Raw genomic sequence first — 15,849 nt, forward strand, 5'->3', positions numbered from 1 at the left:
AGTACAGAGAACTGACCCAGGAATTTGCGGAACTGCCTCCAGATCAACGTGGGGAAAACCAGGGAGATGGTGGTGGATTTCCCCAGGCGCAGCCACGCCCCCTCGACACCGGTGAACATCCAGGGAATTTACGTTGAGAGAGTGGACTCTTATAAGTACCTGGGTGTTTACCTGAACAATAAACTGGACTGGACTGATAACATTAAAGCACTTTATAAGAAAGGTCAGAGCAGACTGTACCTGCTGAGGGGACTCGGGTCCTTTGGAGTGCAGGGGGCACTCCTGAGGACCTTCTTCGACACTGTGGTGGCATCAGCCATTTTCTATGGAGTGGTCTGCTGGAGCAGCAGCATCTCAACTGCTGACAGGAAGAGACTTGATAAACTGATCAAGAAGGCCAGCTCTGTCCTGGGATGCCCCCTCGACTCAGTGCAGGCGGTGGGAGAGAGGAGGATGATGGCAAAGCTATCAGCAAAGCTGGACAATGACTCCCACCCCATGCAGGACACTGTCACTGCACTAAGCAGCTCCTTCGGTGACAGACTTCTTCACCCCAAGTGTGTGAAGGAGAGATATCGAAGGTCCTTCCTTCCTGCTGCTGTCAGACTGCACAATCGGCACTGCCTCCAACAGACCAGTAAATAAAGATAATTACTGTTATTTTATTTTTTAATGAATGCTTATTTATTTTTGCTATCCACTTTGCTGCTGTAACCCTGCAAATTTCCCCGTTGTGGGACGAATAAAGGATCATTATTATTATTATTATGTGAGACACAGATATAAAAAAGGACACAAAGTGCTAGAGTGATTGTAAGATTTGAGAAGTTTTCCCTCATTTGAAAAGCAACGCAAACCAAAGAGCTGCAGTTTGGACATTTTAAACGGGAGACGGGCTGATAGCGGAGAAAGGCTGCGGTCAGATTAACAAAGGATGTCACAATCTGTGGGTCCTAAAATGGCCGCAGGACCTCGTGACCAGCCACAAAAGGTAAAAACCTTACATCCCAGTCTCTAGGTTTTCTGCAAAGCCATGGCCAGAACAAAGGATGGGTATTGGCCATGCAGAAACCTACGAAACCAGGTCGGAGTCCAGACACTGGGGCGCTGACATCAGCATACTCACAATGCCCCAAGCCGACCTAAACAGTTCATCTCAGTGAGGGGGCACAATAGCCCATAGAAAACTACCTGGTAGGTGATGGGAAACCAGTTAACACCCATCACCTCACAATGAAATCCCAATTTACACCGTCTGGCCATCCCCGGTATCCCGGAACATAAGGCAGATCAGAAGATAAAACCTCATACATATCTTTTGAACAAAAAGATTCCAAGATCTGGCGGGAGATAGGACGGGTCAGAAACAGTATAACTGGCCACTACTTTGGGTGAAAAAGTTAAGACGGACAGGAGGCAAGAAGCGCAGAGAAAACCGGGTTCGAAGTCTGAAGTCAAGAAGAAAGTCGGAAAGAAGAACGGATGCAAGAGAGAGGAACAGGCACGCAACTCGAAAAGAAATACTGCAAAAACCGAACAGCCAGTAACCCCAGTAATAACCCTATGGTGAGCATGCACTTCAAATCCTACATATCCTGGACATAGTTTAGTGTAGAGAGGAGGGTGGTTGTGAATAAACGTTGGGTGTGTATTAAAAATAGGGTTTGGTCAAGGTTGCGATGCGTCGTGCGTTCCCCATCTGACAGTCGTGTATACGTTTTGTGTAACTGTGTGTTTCAAGAATTCAGCGAAGAAGGTATTCGGATATATGTCTCGTGGAACTGTGTGCTTTTAAGTTTTCAGCGAAAAGGGTATTCGGGTATATGTCTTGTGAACTGTGCGTTTTGTGATTAATAAATAAAAGATATTCATGTATTCGGTATGTGTATTATAGATATGTCTTATCGAACTGTATAATAAGTATTCATGGACAATAGTCCCAAGTGCTGAATAAAAGCCTTTTTTTCATTTAAACCCTGGTTTTAAAATCTGGTCTGGTTGAATTTTTTCTGCACTATAAGAGCTCCTGCATCTAAGCCCAGTGTCTAGAACCGTAAGGGGTGAGTGGGTCGAACCACTCACGGGGAACCAGTGTGCACGGCCTGGTCAAGGGATCAGAGCAAGGCACGGGGACCTTAGGTCGGGCGAAAGCTCGGCGCAGAAACCCCTTACATGATTCAGAGGGTCAGACAGCAACTCTGGAGAACATGGATAGGTGATAATCCAGGCACCATCCTAGTGAACATCAGCTGTGCCCTCTCCAAAGCCTCTACATCCTTCCTGTAATGTTCCAACAAGAACTGTGTAGAATATTAAAAATATGGCCTAATCAAATATACTGCCACATGACTTCCTGACTCTTATACTCAGCACCAAACCAATGAAGCCAAACAGGCCGTACACTACATTGCCACCATACCTACTTCTGTTGCCACTTTTTAAGGAGCAGTTGGCATGCACCCAAGAATTCTCTGTACATCAATGCTCCTCAGAGTCCTGCCATTTACAGTTTACTTGCCTCTTGCATTTGGCCTCCCAACGTGGAACACCTCAAACTTGTGTGGATTAAACTATAGTTGCCATTTCTCTGGCCACATTTTCAACTAGACTATATCCTATTGACAGCCTTGAAGGTCCTTTGACAACTTTCCTCACTATCCGTAACTCTGCTAATTTTTGTGTCATATGTAAACCTACTAATCAGTCCCCTAAATTTTCATCCAACTCACAAACAACAGAAGTCACAGCACTGTTCCGTGTGGAAAACACTGGTCGCAGATGTCCAGTGTGAATAACACCCTCCACTATTACCCTCGGTCATCTGTGGCCAAATCAGTTTTGAATTAAATCTACCATATCTTTTTGGATCCCTGTGCTTTAAACTTCTGGACCAGCCTCCAGTGAGGGACTCTGCAAAAACTTTACTAAAGTTCATGTATACAGCATCCACTGACTGACATATGGTTTCCTTGTTTGTCTCTAATGCCCCTCGTAAACAGAGGAAAGACATTGATCTTCAATTTATCTTAGACTTCACCTGTGGCTAAAGAGGATACAGAGATCTCTGTCAAGGTCCCAGTAATCTTCTCACTTGCCTCTTTCAATAACCGGGAAAAGATCCCAAGGGGATTTATCCACCTTAATGCTCTTCAAAATACCCAATCAACACTTCCTTCTTGATATCAGCATGCCCCAGTAGAGCAGCATACCCTTTCCTGATCCCATTATCCTCCGTCTTTCTCTTTTGTGAGTACTGAGACAGTGCTTGTTTAACATCACGCCCATTTCCCCTGGATCCAGGCTTACATTGCCTCCTTAATCCAAAATGGTCCTACACTTTCCCTAGTTGCCTCTTTTTTTGGTATGTACCTTGTATTCCACAAGGGCATTTCAAACATGATTAAAGAGATTCCCAGAAGTATAGCATAGTGTGCTGAAATGAACATTGTACTTTAAATGTGGACTCCAATGTGTTTTGTCCTTTGGAAAATAAACCTGTGTAAATAGTGCTTTCTCACAAGTTACTGTCCCATGGTTGATTCCACCGTGGACTAGCTTGGATTTGTGGCTCTCTGTTAGGCCCGTGATAAATGCAGGAATAGCTGTGGGGCAGCAAACATTCTTCTGAGGGAAGAGTTAGACAATAGACAATAGGGTGCAGGAGTAGGCCATTCGGCCCTTCGAGCCAGCACCACCATTCAATGTGATCATGGCTGATCATTCTCAATCAGTACCCCATTCCTGTCTTCTCCCCATACCCCCTGACTCCGCTATCCTTAAGAGCTCTATCTAGCTCTCTCTTGAATGCATTCAGGGAATTGGCTTCCACTGCCTTCTGAGGCAGAGAATTCCTGACATATAGTTGTGGAATTTGTCTCTTGGTTTGTATTTCATTTTGATCTTTGAATGTTATTCTAACATTAACCATTCCAGGCATTTGGGCCTTATTCCCTTGATGATTTGTTTGCCTTTCTTTTTTTTCTCAAAAATAATAAAATAACCAAGAAGCATATCACACCATTATGTGGGAAGACAACAATTAGTTAAAGGATGTTTTTAATTCTTCAGTCTTTGACAGATCCACCCTGGAGAAAAATGTTCTGGCACTAGCACTATCCTACACACTAGGCACAATTAACCTACAAACCTGTAGATCTTTGGAGTATGGGAGGAAACTGGAGCACCCGGAGAAAACCCATGCGGTCACGGGGAGAACGTACAAACTCCATACAGACAGCACCCATAATCAAGATCAAACTTAGGTCTCTGGTGCTGTAAGACAGCAGCTCTACTTCTGTGCTAATGTGCATATTCTGACAGCTTTCCTTGCTGTCTGCGTCTCCACTAATTTTTGTATAGCGTTCCAACTTACTAAGCAACCCATCTACGTTTACGTCCAAGTCATTTTATATATATATATATATATATATATATATATATATATATATACACGGGTGTTTATATATATATATATATATATATATATATATATAAACACCCTTCCACCACAACCCTCTGTCTTCTATGAGTAAGCTAGTCTGAATCTGAATGACCTAGTGACCATGGATCCCATGCATCTTAATTTTCTGGATCAGCCTGCCACCTGGGACTGTATCACATGCCGTATTAAAATCCATGCAGACAACATTCACTGCCCTACCCTCATTTATTCCTTTGTCAACTCTGTAAAAATAACTGAATTAAGTTATTAAGCCATGTGACTGTTCCTAAATGTGAGTAAATCCAATCCTGATGTATCATCACAATAGCATCTCAGCCACTGATGTGAGGCTCATGGCCAATAATTTCCTGGATTATCTCTTCATCCCTTAAACAAAGGAGCAATATTGTCCATGGCTAGAGATCAAAGATCTCCATCAGTCTCTACAATCTTTCTTGCAACTTGCCATAACTTGGGATAGATCCCATCAGGCCCTTGGGATTTATCCACCACAGTGCTCTTCAAGAGCCCCTACACCACCACCTTGATCTCAAAATGTCCTAGTATATTTGTATTCCCCATATTGATCTCGCTATCTTCCATGTCTTTCTTGGAGAAGTTTTCAATGTTCTCCAGTGCTTCGAATTCCAATTTCCAAGCCTACCAATTTGGTGCATTGACGCAGAATGCACTTTCTTCATTGGATGGCTCTGGTTATAGCCCATTTGAGCAAGTTATCTATTCCCTTTATTATTACGAACTAGTTCCACCTTTTAAACAAAATGTTCCTGTTCCTGTGTCACTTGAGATTATTTATATATCAAGGGACATGATGTGATACTTGAATGGGAACTGTTCCTTCTAATCTTTTGTTATCGTGTTCTTGGGTCTGTAGACTTGCATGTAATCACATTTAACAAATGAAAAGTAGTGTCACACATGGATCGTGCTGTTAAAATGAATACAAATAATTTACAATTGATATTTTACTTCTTTTTTTGGTTCCCAGCTTTTTACAATGTCTTGGCATGCAAATCTATTCATCTGCTTAGTTCTTGTGCAGCAATGACCACAATCCCCTCAAGCTCAATTTAAGCAAAACCTGCACAAAAGTGTAGCTGCAATTACCTTTTAAGACTCTTTCATATTCATTTCATTACAAAGTTGTGAATCTGAAATGTTACTCAAAACAGGAGCTCATATTAAAAATTCTACTGTGGTGAATTGGTTGACTTATCTCTTGGCATCAAAAACAAAACATCAATAACCAGAGCTGTTTGTGCAAGCAGTGCTTGGATTTGCTTACATAACAAATGATAAGAAAAAATGATGGTCATTCTGGTGTAATCAGATTCCTGAAACCATAAAAGTAAATTGGGAATTTAATGACTTTCCATCTTCCCCAGCTGGATGGAATGATCATCTCTAAGTTGCGATGATTTATGACATTGACAGAGCAATGCAACTTTAAATACAGAACTGCCCAGCAGCACGTGCAAACTGTTAGTACAGAAATGATCCTCAAGTGCTTGTTTCAAATTAGTGACATTTCTCTGCCGCTGATTGCTTTGTGGCTTTAATTCAAACCTTCCGCCTTGGTAATGTGCTATTTGGTTGTTTTGGGTGGTCTTAATTACCAGACTCTACAATTGATCAAAAAACAGAAAATGCTAGATATATTTAGAAGGTGGGGTTATATTTTTAGCATCTGTGGGAAGAGAAACAGTCAACATATCTGGTTATTCTGCCGAAGATTCGTTGACCTGAAATATTAGCTCTGTTTCTCTTTCCACAGATGTGGCCTAACAGCATTTTCTGTATTGTAGATTTCCAGCATGTGTAGCTTTAAAAAAAATTCTACACGTTTTCCAGTTCATTAGGTTCCCTGTGCTTAAGATGGACATGTGCCTTGATTGTGTTGCACACTCATGACACCCAAAACCACAGGGATTGTTGCTGTGATTGTCAAGAGTAGTGCGGAAGCCAGTTCATGGACCATTACGCAGGAGTAATGGTCAGTATTGGTCAGTATTGGGGCATTGTTATAGCATTGTAATTCTGTTGCTCAGGACCAGGAAAAAACTCCGGTCCTGACATGATATTCCTCTTCTTGCTTAGTTTCACTTTCTGCTGAGTTTCTAGTGCAAAGCTGGACAGTGTATGGGTGTTGGTGATTTATAATGGTTCAAGAGTACTTAATGAGGGTGCAAAGTGCACTGGAGAATCATTAAAGAGCAAAAGGTATTAAACAAGTGCAACCTTTTTAAAACAAAATTTCATCATTCTCCTTTTCAAGAAACATGGAAGAACATCATAAGAACAGGTCCTTTAGCCCACAATGTCTGTGTTGAACATGATACCAAGCTAATTTCTTATCTCCCTACATGTAATCCATATCCCGCATTTTTTCTGTATATCCATATAGCTATCCAGATGTCTATTAAATGCCACTATCGTATCTGCCTCAACCACTAACCTTGGCATAGTATTCCAGGTACTCAACACCTTCTGCATTAAAAAAAAAAAGCTGCCCTGCACATCTCCTTTAAACTTTGCCACTCTCACCTTAAAATTATGCCCTCTAGTATTTTATTTTTCCATTCTACGATTAAAGTTCTGACTATCTACCCTGTCTATAGATAGAGGTTCTGCAACATGAGTTTATAGAGTTAGGAAGAAGACTGAAAAGCAGGGCTTCTAGGGTGGTTATCTCTGGATTGCTTCCTGTTCCTCGTGCTGGTGAGGGCAGGAACAGGGAGATAGGGGATCTGAATGTGTGGCTGGGGGGTTGGTGCAGGGAGCAGATTTATAGACCACTGGATCTCTTCTGGGGTAGGGGTGACCTATACAAAAGGGACGGGGTACACCTTAACTAGAGGGGGACCAACATTGTGGCAGGCAGGTTTGCTAGTGCTACACTTGTGGGTTTAAACTAAATAGCGGGGGGAGGGTTGACAAATTGGGAGTATAAAGATGGAGTTAAAGAGGCAGTGAGTACAGAAAAAGTCACGAAAGAGTCCCGAATTAATGGGATGGAAAGTTTGAGAATGGATAAGAGAGTAAGGTCAGGGGCAATAGTGACCGGTGTGAGAGGAGAGGTGAATACCGAAGTTACAGTGTTGTATGTGAATGCGCGAAGTATAAGAAATAAAGTGCATGAGCTTGAGGCTCAGTTAGAAATTGGTATGTTTGATGTCGTGGGAATTACAGAGACATGGCTGCAAGAGGATCAGGGCTGGGACCTGAATATTCAGGGGTATACGTCCTATCGTAAAGACAGACAGGTGGGCAGAGGGGGTGGGGTATCTGTTGGTAAGGAATGAAATTCAGTCCCTTGCGAGTGGTGACATAGAATCAGGAGATGTCGAGTCAGTATGGATAGAACTGAGGAATTGTAAGGGTAAAAAGACCCTAATGGGAGCACAACTTTTCTCCTTTATTCTTGATCATAAATGCCCTCCTTCATCCTTGATAATTGTACCCTACTAGATCAGGTGATATCTTTGATGTTGGTATGTCCAACCTTAATGTCACTAAATCTTTGTAATTTACTTGGATGAAATACAATTGATATGTGGAATGACATTTTCTCTAGACGTTATGACTTAAAGTGTGGAAATTGGAGGTGCCATCCTATTTCAGATTTGATTATAAAACCTTTACTGTACACAAAAAACAAGGTGCTGAAGGAACTCAGCAGGCCAGGCAGCATCTGATGAGGAAAACGACATACGGCATTTCGGTCGGGACCCTGTTCTGAAGAAAGATCCCAAACTCGAAACATTATTCTTTGCCCTCTTTAGACATAAGGCTTGCAGTCTTCCAGCAATTTGTTCTTTGCTCAACATTCCAGCATCTGCAGTCTCTGATCCTTTACCAAATATCAAAGAATATAATGCAGCAAGCTTTTTATCTTTTAAATTTACTCAAGCTCTAGGATTTAACATTTGTATGTTTAAAATAAGAAACCAACTGCAAATTACTCATCAGTGTCATGAAATATGAAACGGCTTCAAATAGGTCAGCACATCAAACTCTGACCTGGTGTGTATCAACATTAATGAATATGGATATGTGCATTTAATTATCATGGGTCCCCTAGATTCTCGTGTAATTGCTTCCATTGTGCTCGTTACACAGTGCTTAAAGATAAGGCACACACATTCAGTTTATTGGCCCTGATAATGGAAACAGAAGGAAGAGCAGAAATATTTAGATATTTGAGGTTCATAAAAGAATGTGGTTGGAGTAGTTCCAGGAAACAAGTGGTAGAATGGAGACCTATCTGAATGCAAGATCGAAAAGGACGAGGAGGGGTAAAAAGTGGGGTCTTTACAGTGAAAGAAAACAGACTTCATATTGATTTCTACTGGGGGATTCATTCGCACTTTATCTTACTATTCTAAAATAGTATTTTAGAATTTGGAGTCAAAAACATCGTCGCAATTTGCTGTTAGTCAATAGTTTAGTTTATTGTCATCTTGTACCGAGATACAGTGAAAAGCTTTTGTTGCATGCTATCCAGTCAAAGAAAAGGCCGTACATGATTACAATCAAGCCGTCCACAGTGTACAGATAAACGATAAAGTGCACAACATTTAGTGCAAGATAACGTTCAATTAAAGATAGTTCAAAGGTCTCCAATGAAGTAGCTGGTGAGAGTAAGGTGAGGGGGGAAAGATGTAATGGGGACCTGAGGGATAACCTTTTAACACAGAGGGTGGTGGGTATATGGAACAAGCTGGCGGAGAAGTTAGTTGAGGCAGGTACTATTGCAACGTTTAAGAATCATTTAGACAGGTACATGGATATGACAGGTTTAGAGGGATATGAGCCAAACACAGACAGGTGGGACTAGATGGGGCATGTTGATCAGTGCAGGCACGTTGAGCTGAGGGGCCTGTTTCCACACTGTATGACTCCATGACTTACCCTCTACAGACACAGCATCCAGACAACCACTCTCACAGGCCACTCCACTCGTCTTTGCCTTCCTTTTTTATACACACATTCGGAGCCGTCACTCCAGGATGCTGACTGTTTTCTGCTGCAAAATTGAATTGTCACAAGTCATATGAAAGCAGGAAAGATGAAGTCAAATAGCCAGGGGTAGAGAGAATGAGCAGTATATTCTGGATACTAACCACTTGCTGCAAGAAACACTATTTTTCTCATGGTGCCTTTTTTCCAGTTTTCACTTAAAAATATGCATCTTCTTATCCACAAGTCCAGCAATAGGAACAGTTTCTCTCTATCTCTCTTGTCTGGAATTTACTTTCAACACTTGCATCACACCTTCCAAACTTCCCGTAGCACCAGTCTCACATTTCTGGCGCCATTCTCCTGAAAGATTTTGCACCCGTTCTATGCTTTTGCATCCTTTTAGAAAGGGGACCAAATAAATATGTTTAAAAATAAAAAAAATCTTCACTTTATGAGTCAATGCCTCTGTGCAGGGATCCCAGAAATCTGCTTGACATTTGTGAGGTATAGCTCTGTTCACACGGTGCAACATTGGTAATGGGGAATACGGAAGATATTGTGTACTTCTCTTGAGAGCAGTATATTAGATTTTTAAAATCAGTAAATTTAAAGTTTCCTGAGTTTAGATGCCGTGAATATCATTGGACTATATGCAAGTATATTTCACCCAGCTATTCTCCATTTTTCTTTCTCCTTAGATACCGTTTCATGATAGAATAAGAACAAAATATCGGAAAACTCTTCAAAGGACCTCCAGACATCAGGAAGAGGAATGGCTACAGAGTTTGATTTGACTCCTCCAGAAGTACAAGAACCCACCTTCTTTGACAATGTCCTGCATTATGGCTTGTTCCTTGCAGCAATTTTCCAAATCATCTGCATATTATCAATCTTGCTGCCTACTAAATCACCAGAGCCAGTAAGAATTTCTCTAATTGCCGTTTCCTTTTAATCTCTGTATGTAGTGGGAGGAAGTGCAATTGATGGCTGTTTTTAGTTGCAGTTGTTAATGGACCACCACACAACAGCTTTGCTTGAAGTTTGCTTGAAAACAAAACTCTTTAAAATAATCCCGATTTTCTTTGTTGTGCCTATTCCTGATTTACTACATGGCAGTTGATTGTCATTGTAAGAAGGTGGCAGAGGGTGGAAGGGTTTCCTCAAGGAAGTGGAAGTATGTCATGGTGGGATTTTGCCGGATGTTCGGGATTTTGGTCCATTTTTCTAGGAATACGAGATAAATGGAATACGAGGTATGGGGAGAGGGCAGGAACGGGGTACTGATTGTGAATGATCAGCCATGATCACATTGAATGGCGGTGCTGGCTCGAGGGGCCGAATGACATACTCCTGCACTTATTGTCTATTGTCTATAAATTCCCAGTAGAATGACCAATTTTTGATGAGGATCTGCTAGAGTGGGGGCCCCATTCACCTCCATCAGGAATGAGCAGAAGCATAACCCCCTTCAGTGATTTGGCATGAGGTCCATTGTCAGCCAAGCAGCCAAGTGACGGACAATTTGGGTATTGGGGTGATGGGATGTATTAGTTGGGAAACAGGTGCTACCCATTTTGCAACCAAAATTCACCCTTCCTTTTGCTTTAATCCTTCTAGCACCTTTCTGCTTAATCATTTCAGGGTTGAATTATGGAATGGTACAGGGAAGTGTTAGCAATATGCTGACAATGAATATGTTTGAAAGGAAAGCTGAGAGGAGGTAAATTAAAATGTAAGGCTTATTCCCTTTATCTGACCAGCATGTGTCTCCAGACCCACCTTGTGTGGTTGCTTCAAAAATGACCTCTTGAGTGGCCCAGCAAGCTACTCTGTTTAAGTTGGTTCCTCCCATCTTCACGGGGGAAATTGTCAGGCAATAAAAATGCTGGTTTTGGCAGAGACCGCCAGATCCCAAGACAATGACTGAATAATCAAAGAAATGGATTAGATAAGCTACTGTTTAGGAAGGAACAGCAGATGTTGGCTTGTACCGAAGATAGACACAAAATGCTGGAGTAACTCAGCAGGACTGGCAGCATCTCTGGAGAGAAGGAATGGGTGACATTTCAGGTCGAAACCCTTCTTCAGATTGATTCCGGGGAGAGGGAAACTGGAGATAGGGAAGGGTACAACGAGAATGTAAGGTGTGAAAACGACAGATCAAAGCAGACGATGATCAAGGAAATGTGGAATACATTTAAATATGGGTGAAGATATTTAACTGGATTCCTGCTTATTCTCTGAGGAAGTTCTTTCTAGAATCACAATTAATATATATGAGCCAGAACCTAATTTTATCAATGGATGGAATTTTCAGTTCAATACCACTTGCAGAGTCAGCTTAATGCCATGGGCCCATGTAAGTTGCCCATCTACAGATTACTATTCAGTATACACGCAATGAAGGTGTTGAGTAAGGACAGGACAGTCATACATTTTGCAGTGCTCATCTGTATTTATACGAGAAGAGGAAAGCTGTACACATGGGGACTATCTGCACACATGGTTGGCATCAGTGAAGTTGTGAATCAATGTGTTCAGTGACACAATCCCTGGAGAGTTTCAAAAATACATTTGGAGAAATAAAATACAAGATAAATATGCAAAAGGACAATTCAGCTGCTGTATTAAAATAACCTCTGCACACTTTTCCCCTACCCAATTGTATTTGCACCATTTCTACCAAGCACGTTAGTGCCAGCACAATTGGGCCATCTTGTGCAGTGCGTTAAAAATACAAAATATTAAGACAAGCTCCAAATTACTTTCTGAACCTCCAATCAGATGTTCTCTCCCAGCAGTACCAAGTCAAGGACACAGCTTGTAAGTTGCAGCATGAAGAAAGGCTGATCACGTTTCTTGACCATTCATACATAATGAGTTTGAGAGTAGATCTCTTTTCAGCAATTAATTACCACAACTGCATTAGAAAGGCATTTAGCTCCTTGGATTAATGGGCAACCGTACTTTACCATGCATTGCCAAAATATCCAGCATGTTTAATGTGTTATGGGGTGCCTTTGTGATTAACTTCAGTCTAAATGACGCTGCGTTTGTGTAATTTGCCGAGCAGCTGATTGCGATCAGTGCAAATAAAGGTAGAAATGAAATTAGGGCAACACCTCCGTCCCCTTTCTTGATCTCACAGTCTCCATCACAGGAAATAGACTATCGACCGACATCTATTACAAACACACTGACTCCCATAACTATCTCGACTACACTTCTTCTCACCCTGCTTCCTGCAAAGACTCTATCCCCTACTTCCAATTCATCTGTCTATGCTGCATCTGCACCCAAGATGAGGTGTTCCATACCAGGACATCCACGATGTCCTCATTCTTTAGGGAACGGGGGTTCCCCTCTCCCATCATAGATGAGGCCCTCACTCGTGTCTCCTCTGTACCCCACAGCTCTGCCCTTGCTCCCCCTCTCCCAGTCACAACAGACAGAGTCCACCTAGTCAATAGACAATAGGTGCAGGAGTAGGCCATTCGGCCCTTCGAGCCAGCACCGCCATGCATTATGATCATGGCTGATCATTCTCAATCAGTACCCCGTTCCTGCTTTCTCCCCATACCCCCTGACTCCGCTATCCTTAAGAGCTCTATCTAGCTCCCATAACTATCTCGACTACACTTCTTCTCACCTTCTCACCTAGTCCTTACCTTCCACCCCATCAGCTGTCACTTACAACACATAATCCTCCAAAATTTCCGCCACCTACAACGGGATCCCACCACTAGCCACATTTTCCCATCTCCACCCCTTTCCGCCTTCCGCAGAGACCATTCCCTCTGCAACTCCCTGGTTAACATATCCCTTCCCATGCATCACCTGTCCCTATACCTCCTCCCTCAACTCTGTCCAGGGACCCCGACAGCCTTTTCAGGTTAGGCAGAGATTGTCTTGCACCTCCTCCAACCTCATCTACTGTATCCATTGTTCAAGATGTGGACTCTTATTGGCGAGACCAAATGTAGACTGGGCAATCATTTCGATGAACACCTTCGCTCAGCCCGCCTGAACCTACCTGATCTCCTGGTTGCTAAACACTTTAATTCTTCTTCCCATTCCCACACAGACCTTTCTGGCCTAGGTCTCCTCCATTGTCAGAGTGAGGCTAAATGCAAATTGGAGGAACAGCATCTCATATTTCGCTTGGACAGCTTACAGCCCAGCGGCATGAATATTGATTTCTCTCACTTCAGGTTTCCCTTTCGCTCTACCCCCCCACCCCACCCAAGTCGTATTGGCTTCTCATTTTCACCCTGTAGACTGGAAGGTAACCAATATAATTCCACTTTTTAAGAAAGGAGTGAGAGAGAAAACAGGGAATTATCGGCCAGTTAGCCTTACATCGGTAGTCTGGAAGATGCTGGAGTCGATTATTAAAGATGTTATAGCAGCGCATTTGGAAACCAGTGACAGGATCGGTCAATATCAGCATGGATTTATGATGGGGAAATCATGATTGACTAATCTTCTGGATTTTTTGAGGATGTAACAAGTAGAATGGATATGGGAGCCAGTGGATGTGGTGTATCTGGACTTTCAAAAAGCCTTTGACAAGGTCCCACACAAGAGATTAGTGTGCAAAATTAGAGCACATGGTATTGGGGGTGGGGTATTGACATGGATAGAGAACTGGTTGGCAGACAGGAAGCAAAGAGCAGGAACTAACGGGTCCTTTTCAGAATGGCAGGCAGTGACTAGTGGGGTGCTGCAAAGTTCGGTGCTGAGACGCCATTTATTTACAATATATATTAACGATTAAGACCAGGGAATTAAATGTAACATTTCCAAGTTTGCGGATGACACAAAACTGGGTGGCAGTCTGAGCTGTGAGGAGGAAGCTATGAAGCTGCAGGATGACTTGGATAGGTTGGGTGAGTGGGCATATAAATGGCAGATGCAGAATAGTGTAGATAAATGTAAGGTTATCCAGTTTGGTGGCAAGACCAGGAAAGCAGATTATTATCTGAATGGTGTCAGATTAGGAAAAGGGGAGGTGCAATGAATCCTGCATATGCTTGTACATCAGTCATTGAGAATAAGCATGCAGGTACAGCAGGCAGTGAAATAGGCTAATGGCATGTTGGCCATTGCAGGAGGATTTGAATTTAGGAGCAAGGAGATTCTACTGCAGTTGTACAGGGCCTTGGTGAGACCGCACCTGGAGTATTGTGTGCAATTTTGGTCTCCAAATTTGAGGAAAGACATTATTGCTATTGAGGAAGTGCAAGGTTAATTCCCAGGATGGCGGGACTGACATATGACGAAAGAATGGGTTGGCTGGGCTTGTGTTCACTGGAATTTAGGATGAGGGAATCTTGAAGAAACATATAAAATTCTTAAAGGATTGGACAGACTAGATGCAGGAAAAATGTTCCCGATGTTGGAGGAGTCCCGAACCAGGGGGTCATAGTTTAAGAATAAGGGGTAGGCCATTTACGACTGAGATGAGGAAAAACTTTTTAACCCAGAAAGTTGTGAATCTGGAATTCTCTACCACAGAAGACAGTGGAGGCCAATTCACTGGATGTTTTCAAGAGAGTTAGATTTAGCTCTTGGGGCTAAAGGATCCAAGGTATATGGGGAAAAAGCAGGAACGGGGTACTGATTTTAGATGATCAGCCATGATCATATTGAATGGCGGTGCTGGCTCGAAGAGCCGAATGGCCTACTGCTGCACCTATTTTTCTATGTTTCTAGGTTTCTAACAAATGGCTACCAATGGCCTGTTTCCTTTATCATAGTTACTTTTTTGCATATCTATTATTCATTGTTCTTTATCTCTCTCTATCTCTCTTTATCCCTCGTTTCCTTTATCCCTAACCAGTCTGAAGAAGGGTCTCGACCTGAAACATCACCCTTTCCTTCTCTCCAGAGATGCTGCCTGTCCTGCTGAATTACTCTGGCTTTTTGTGTTTATCTAGGGCAATAGTTAAGTGTTTTTGATCTTATGAAATACTGCATTTTCTTGTTCATATTCTTGGAAATCTTTCCTTTGCTTTAAATTCACCTCTGCTTCACTATCATCTCTTCTCACCCAGGCAACAACATTTTGTTGGGTTAATTTCCTTGACAGCTGGACCCCAGTGGGGCATATCCGGTGGGGCTTTTTTCATGGAGTAATATTTTCAGTGAATGCTCAAGTCTGTGTAGCTGTCAGGATTTGGTCTGTTCTTATCCTCTCCTAATGTGGTGTGGGTGTACTTCAAGCAGTGACCACTAGATGGCGATTAGGAACACATTTCCCATTTAATTCGCTTTTGGTCTCGGAAACACTGAGGTTAATTCTAAGCACCGGCTATAACTAACTCACTCAACTCAATCCAAGAGCTTCAAGATCTGATAATATTGACTCGCTGTGAATGAATTTCAGGTATCTAATTTTAACGCTTTCAATTTAGTGCAGCCAT

General features: G+C 42.3%; 2 protein-coding genes across 3 annotated transcripts in view; one reads left to right on the forward strand and one right to left on the reverse strand.

Annotated features, from left to right (window-relative positions):
* The window catches only part of LOC144604592 (glucagon family neuropeptides-like), a 29,123-nt gene extending 19,651 nt beyond the window's left edge, over positions 1 to 9,472 (reverse strand). The window contains exon 1 of the mRNA XM_078419213.1: positions 9,374 to 9,472. The gene's annotated coding sequence lies outside the window, so the exon portion shown is untranslated. The remainder of the gene's footprint in view (positions 1 to 9,373) is intronic.
* manbal (mannosidase beta like) overlaps positions 1 to 15,849 on the forward strand; it is a 40,000-nt gene that overhangs the window by 2,127 nt on the left and 22,024 nt on the right. For both annotated transcript variants that reach the window (XM_078419311.1, XM_078419312.1), the window contains exon 2: positions 10,123 to 10,343. In XM_078419311.1, the coding sequence (XP_078275437.1) occupies positions 10,197 to 10,343 (147 nt within the window). In that variant the 5' untranslated portion in view covers positions 10,123 to 10,196. The remainder of the gene's footprint in view (positions 1 to 10,122; positions 10,344 to 15,849) is intronic.

This window comes from Rhinoraja longicauda, chromosome 22, assembly GCF_053455715.1.
Source record: "Rhinoraja longicauda isolate Sanriku21f chromosome 22, sRhiLon1.1, whole genome shotgun sequence".
Lineage (NCBI taxonomy): Eukaryota > Metazoa > Chordata > Chondrichthyes > Rajiformes > Arhynchobatidae > Rhinoraja > Rhinoraja longicauda.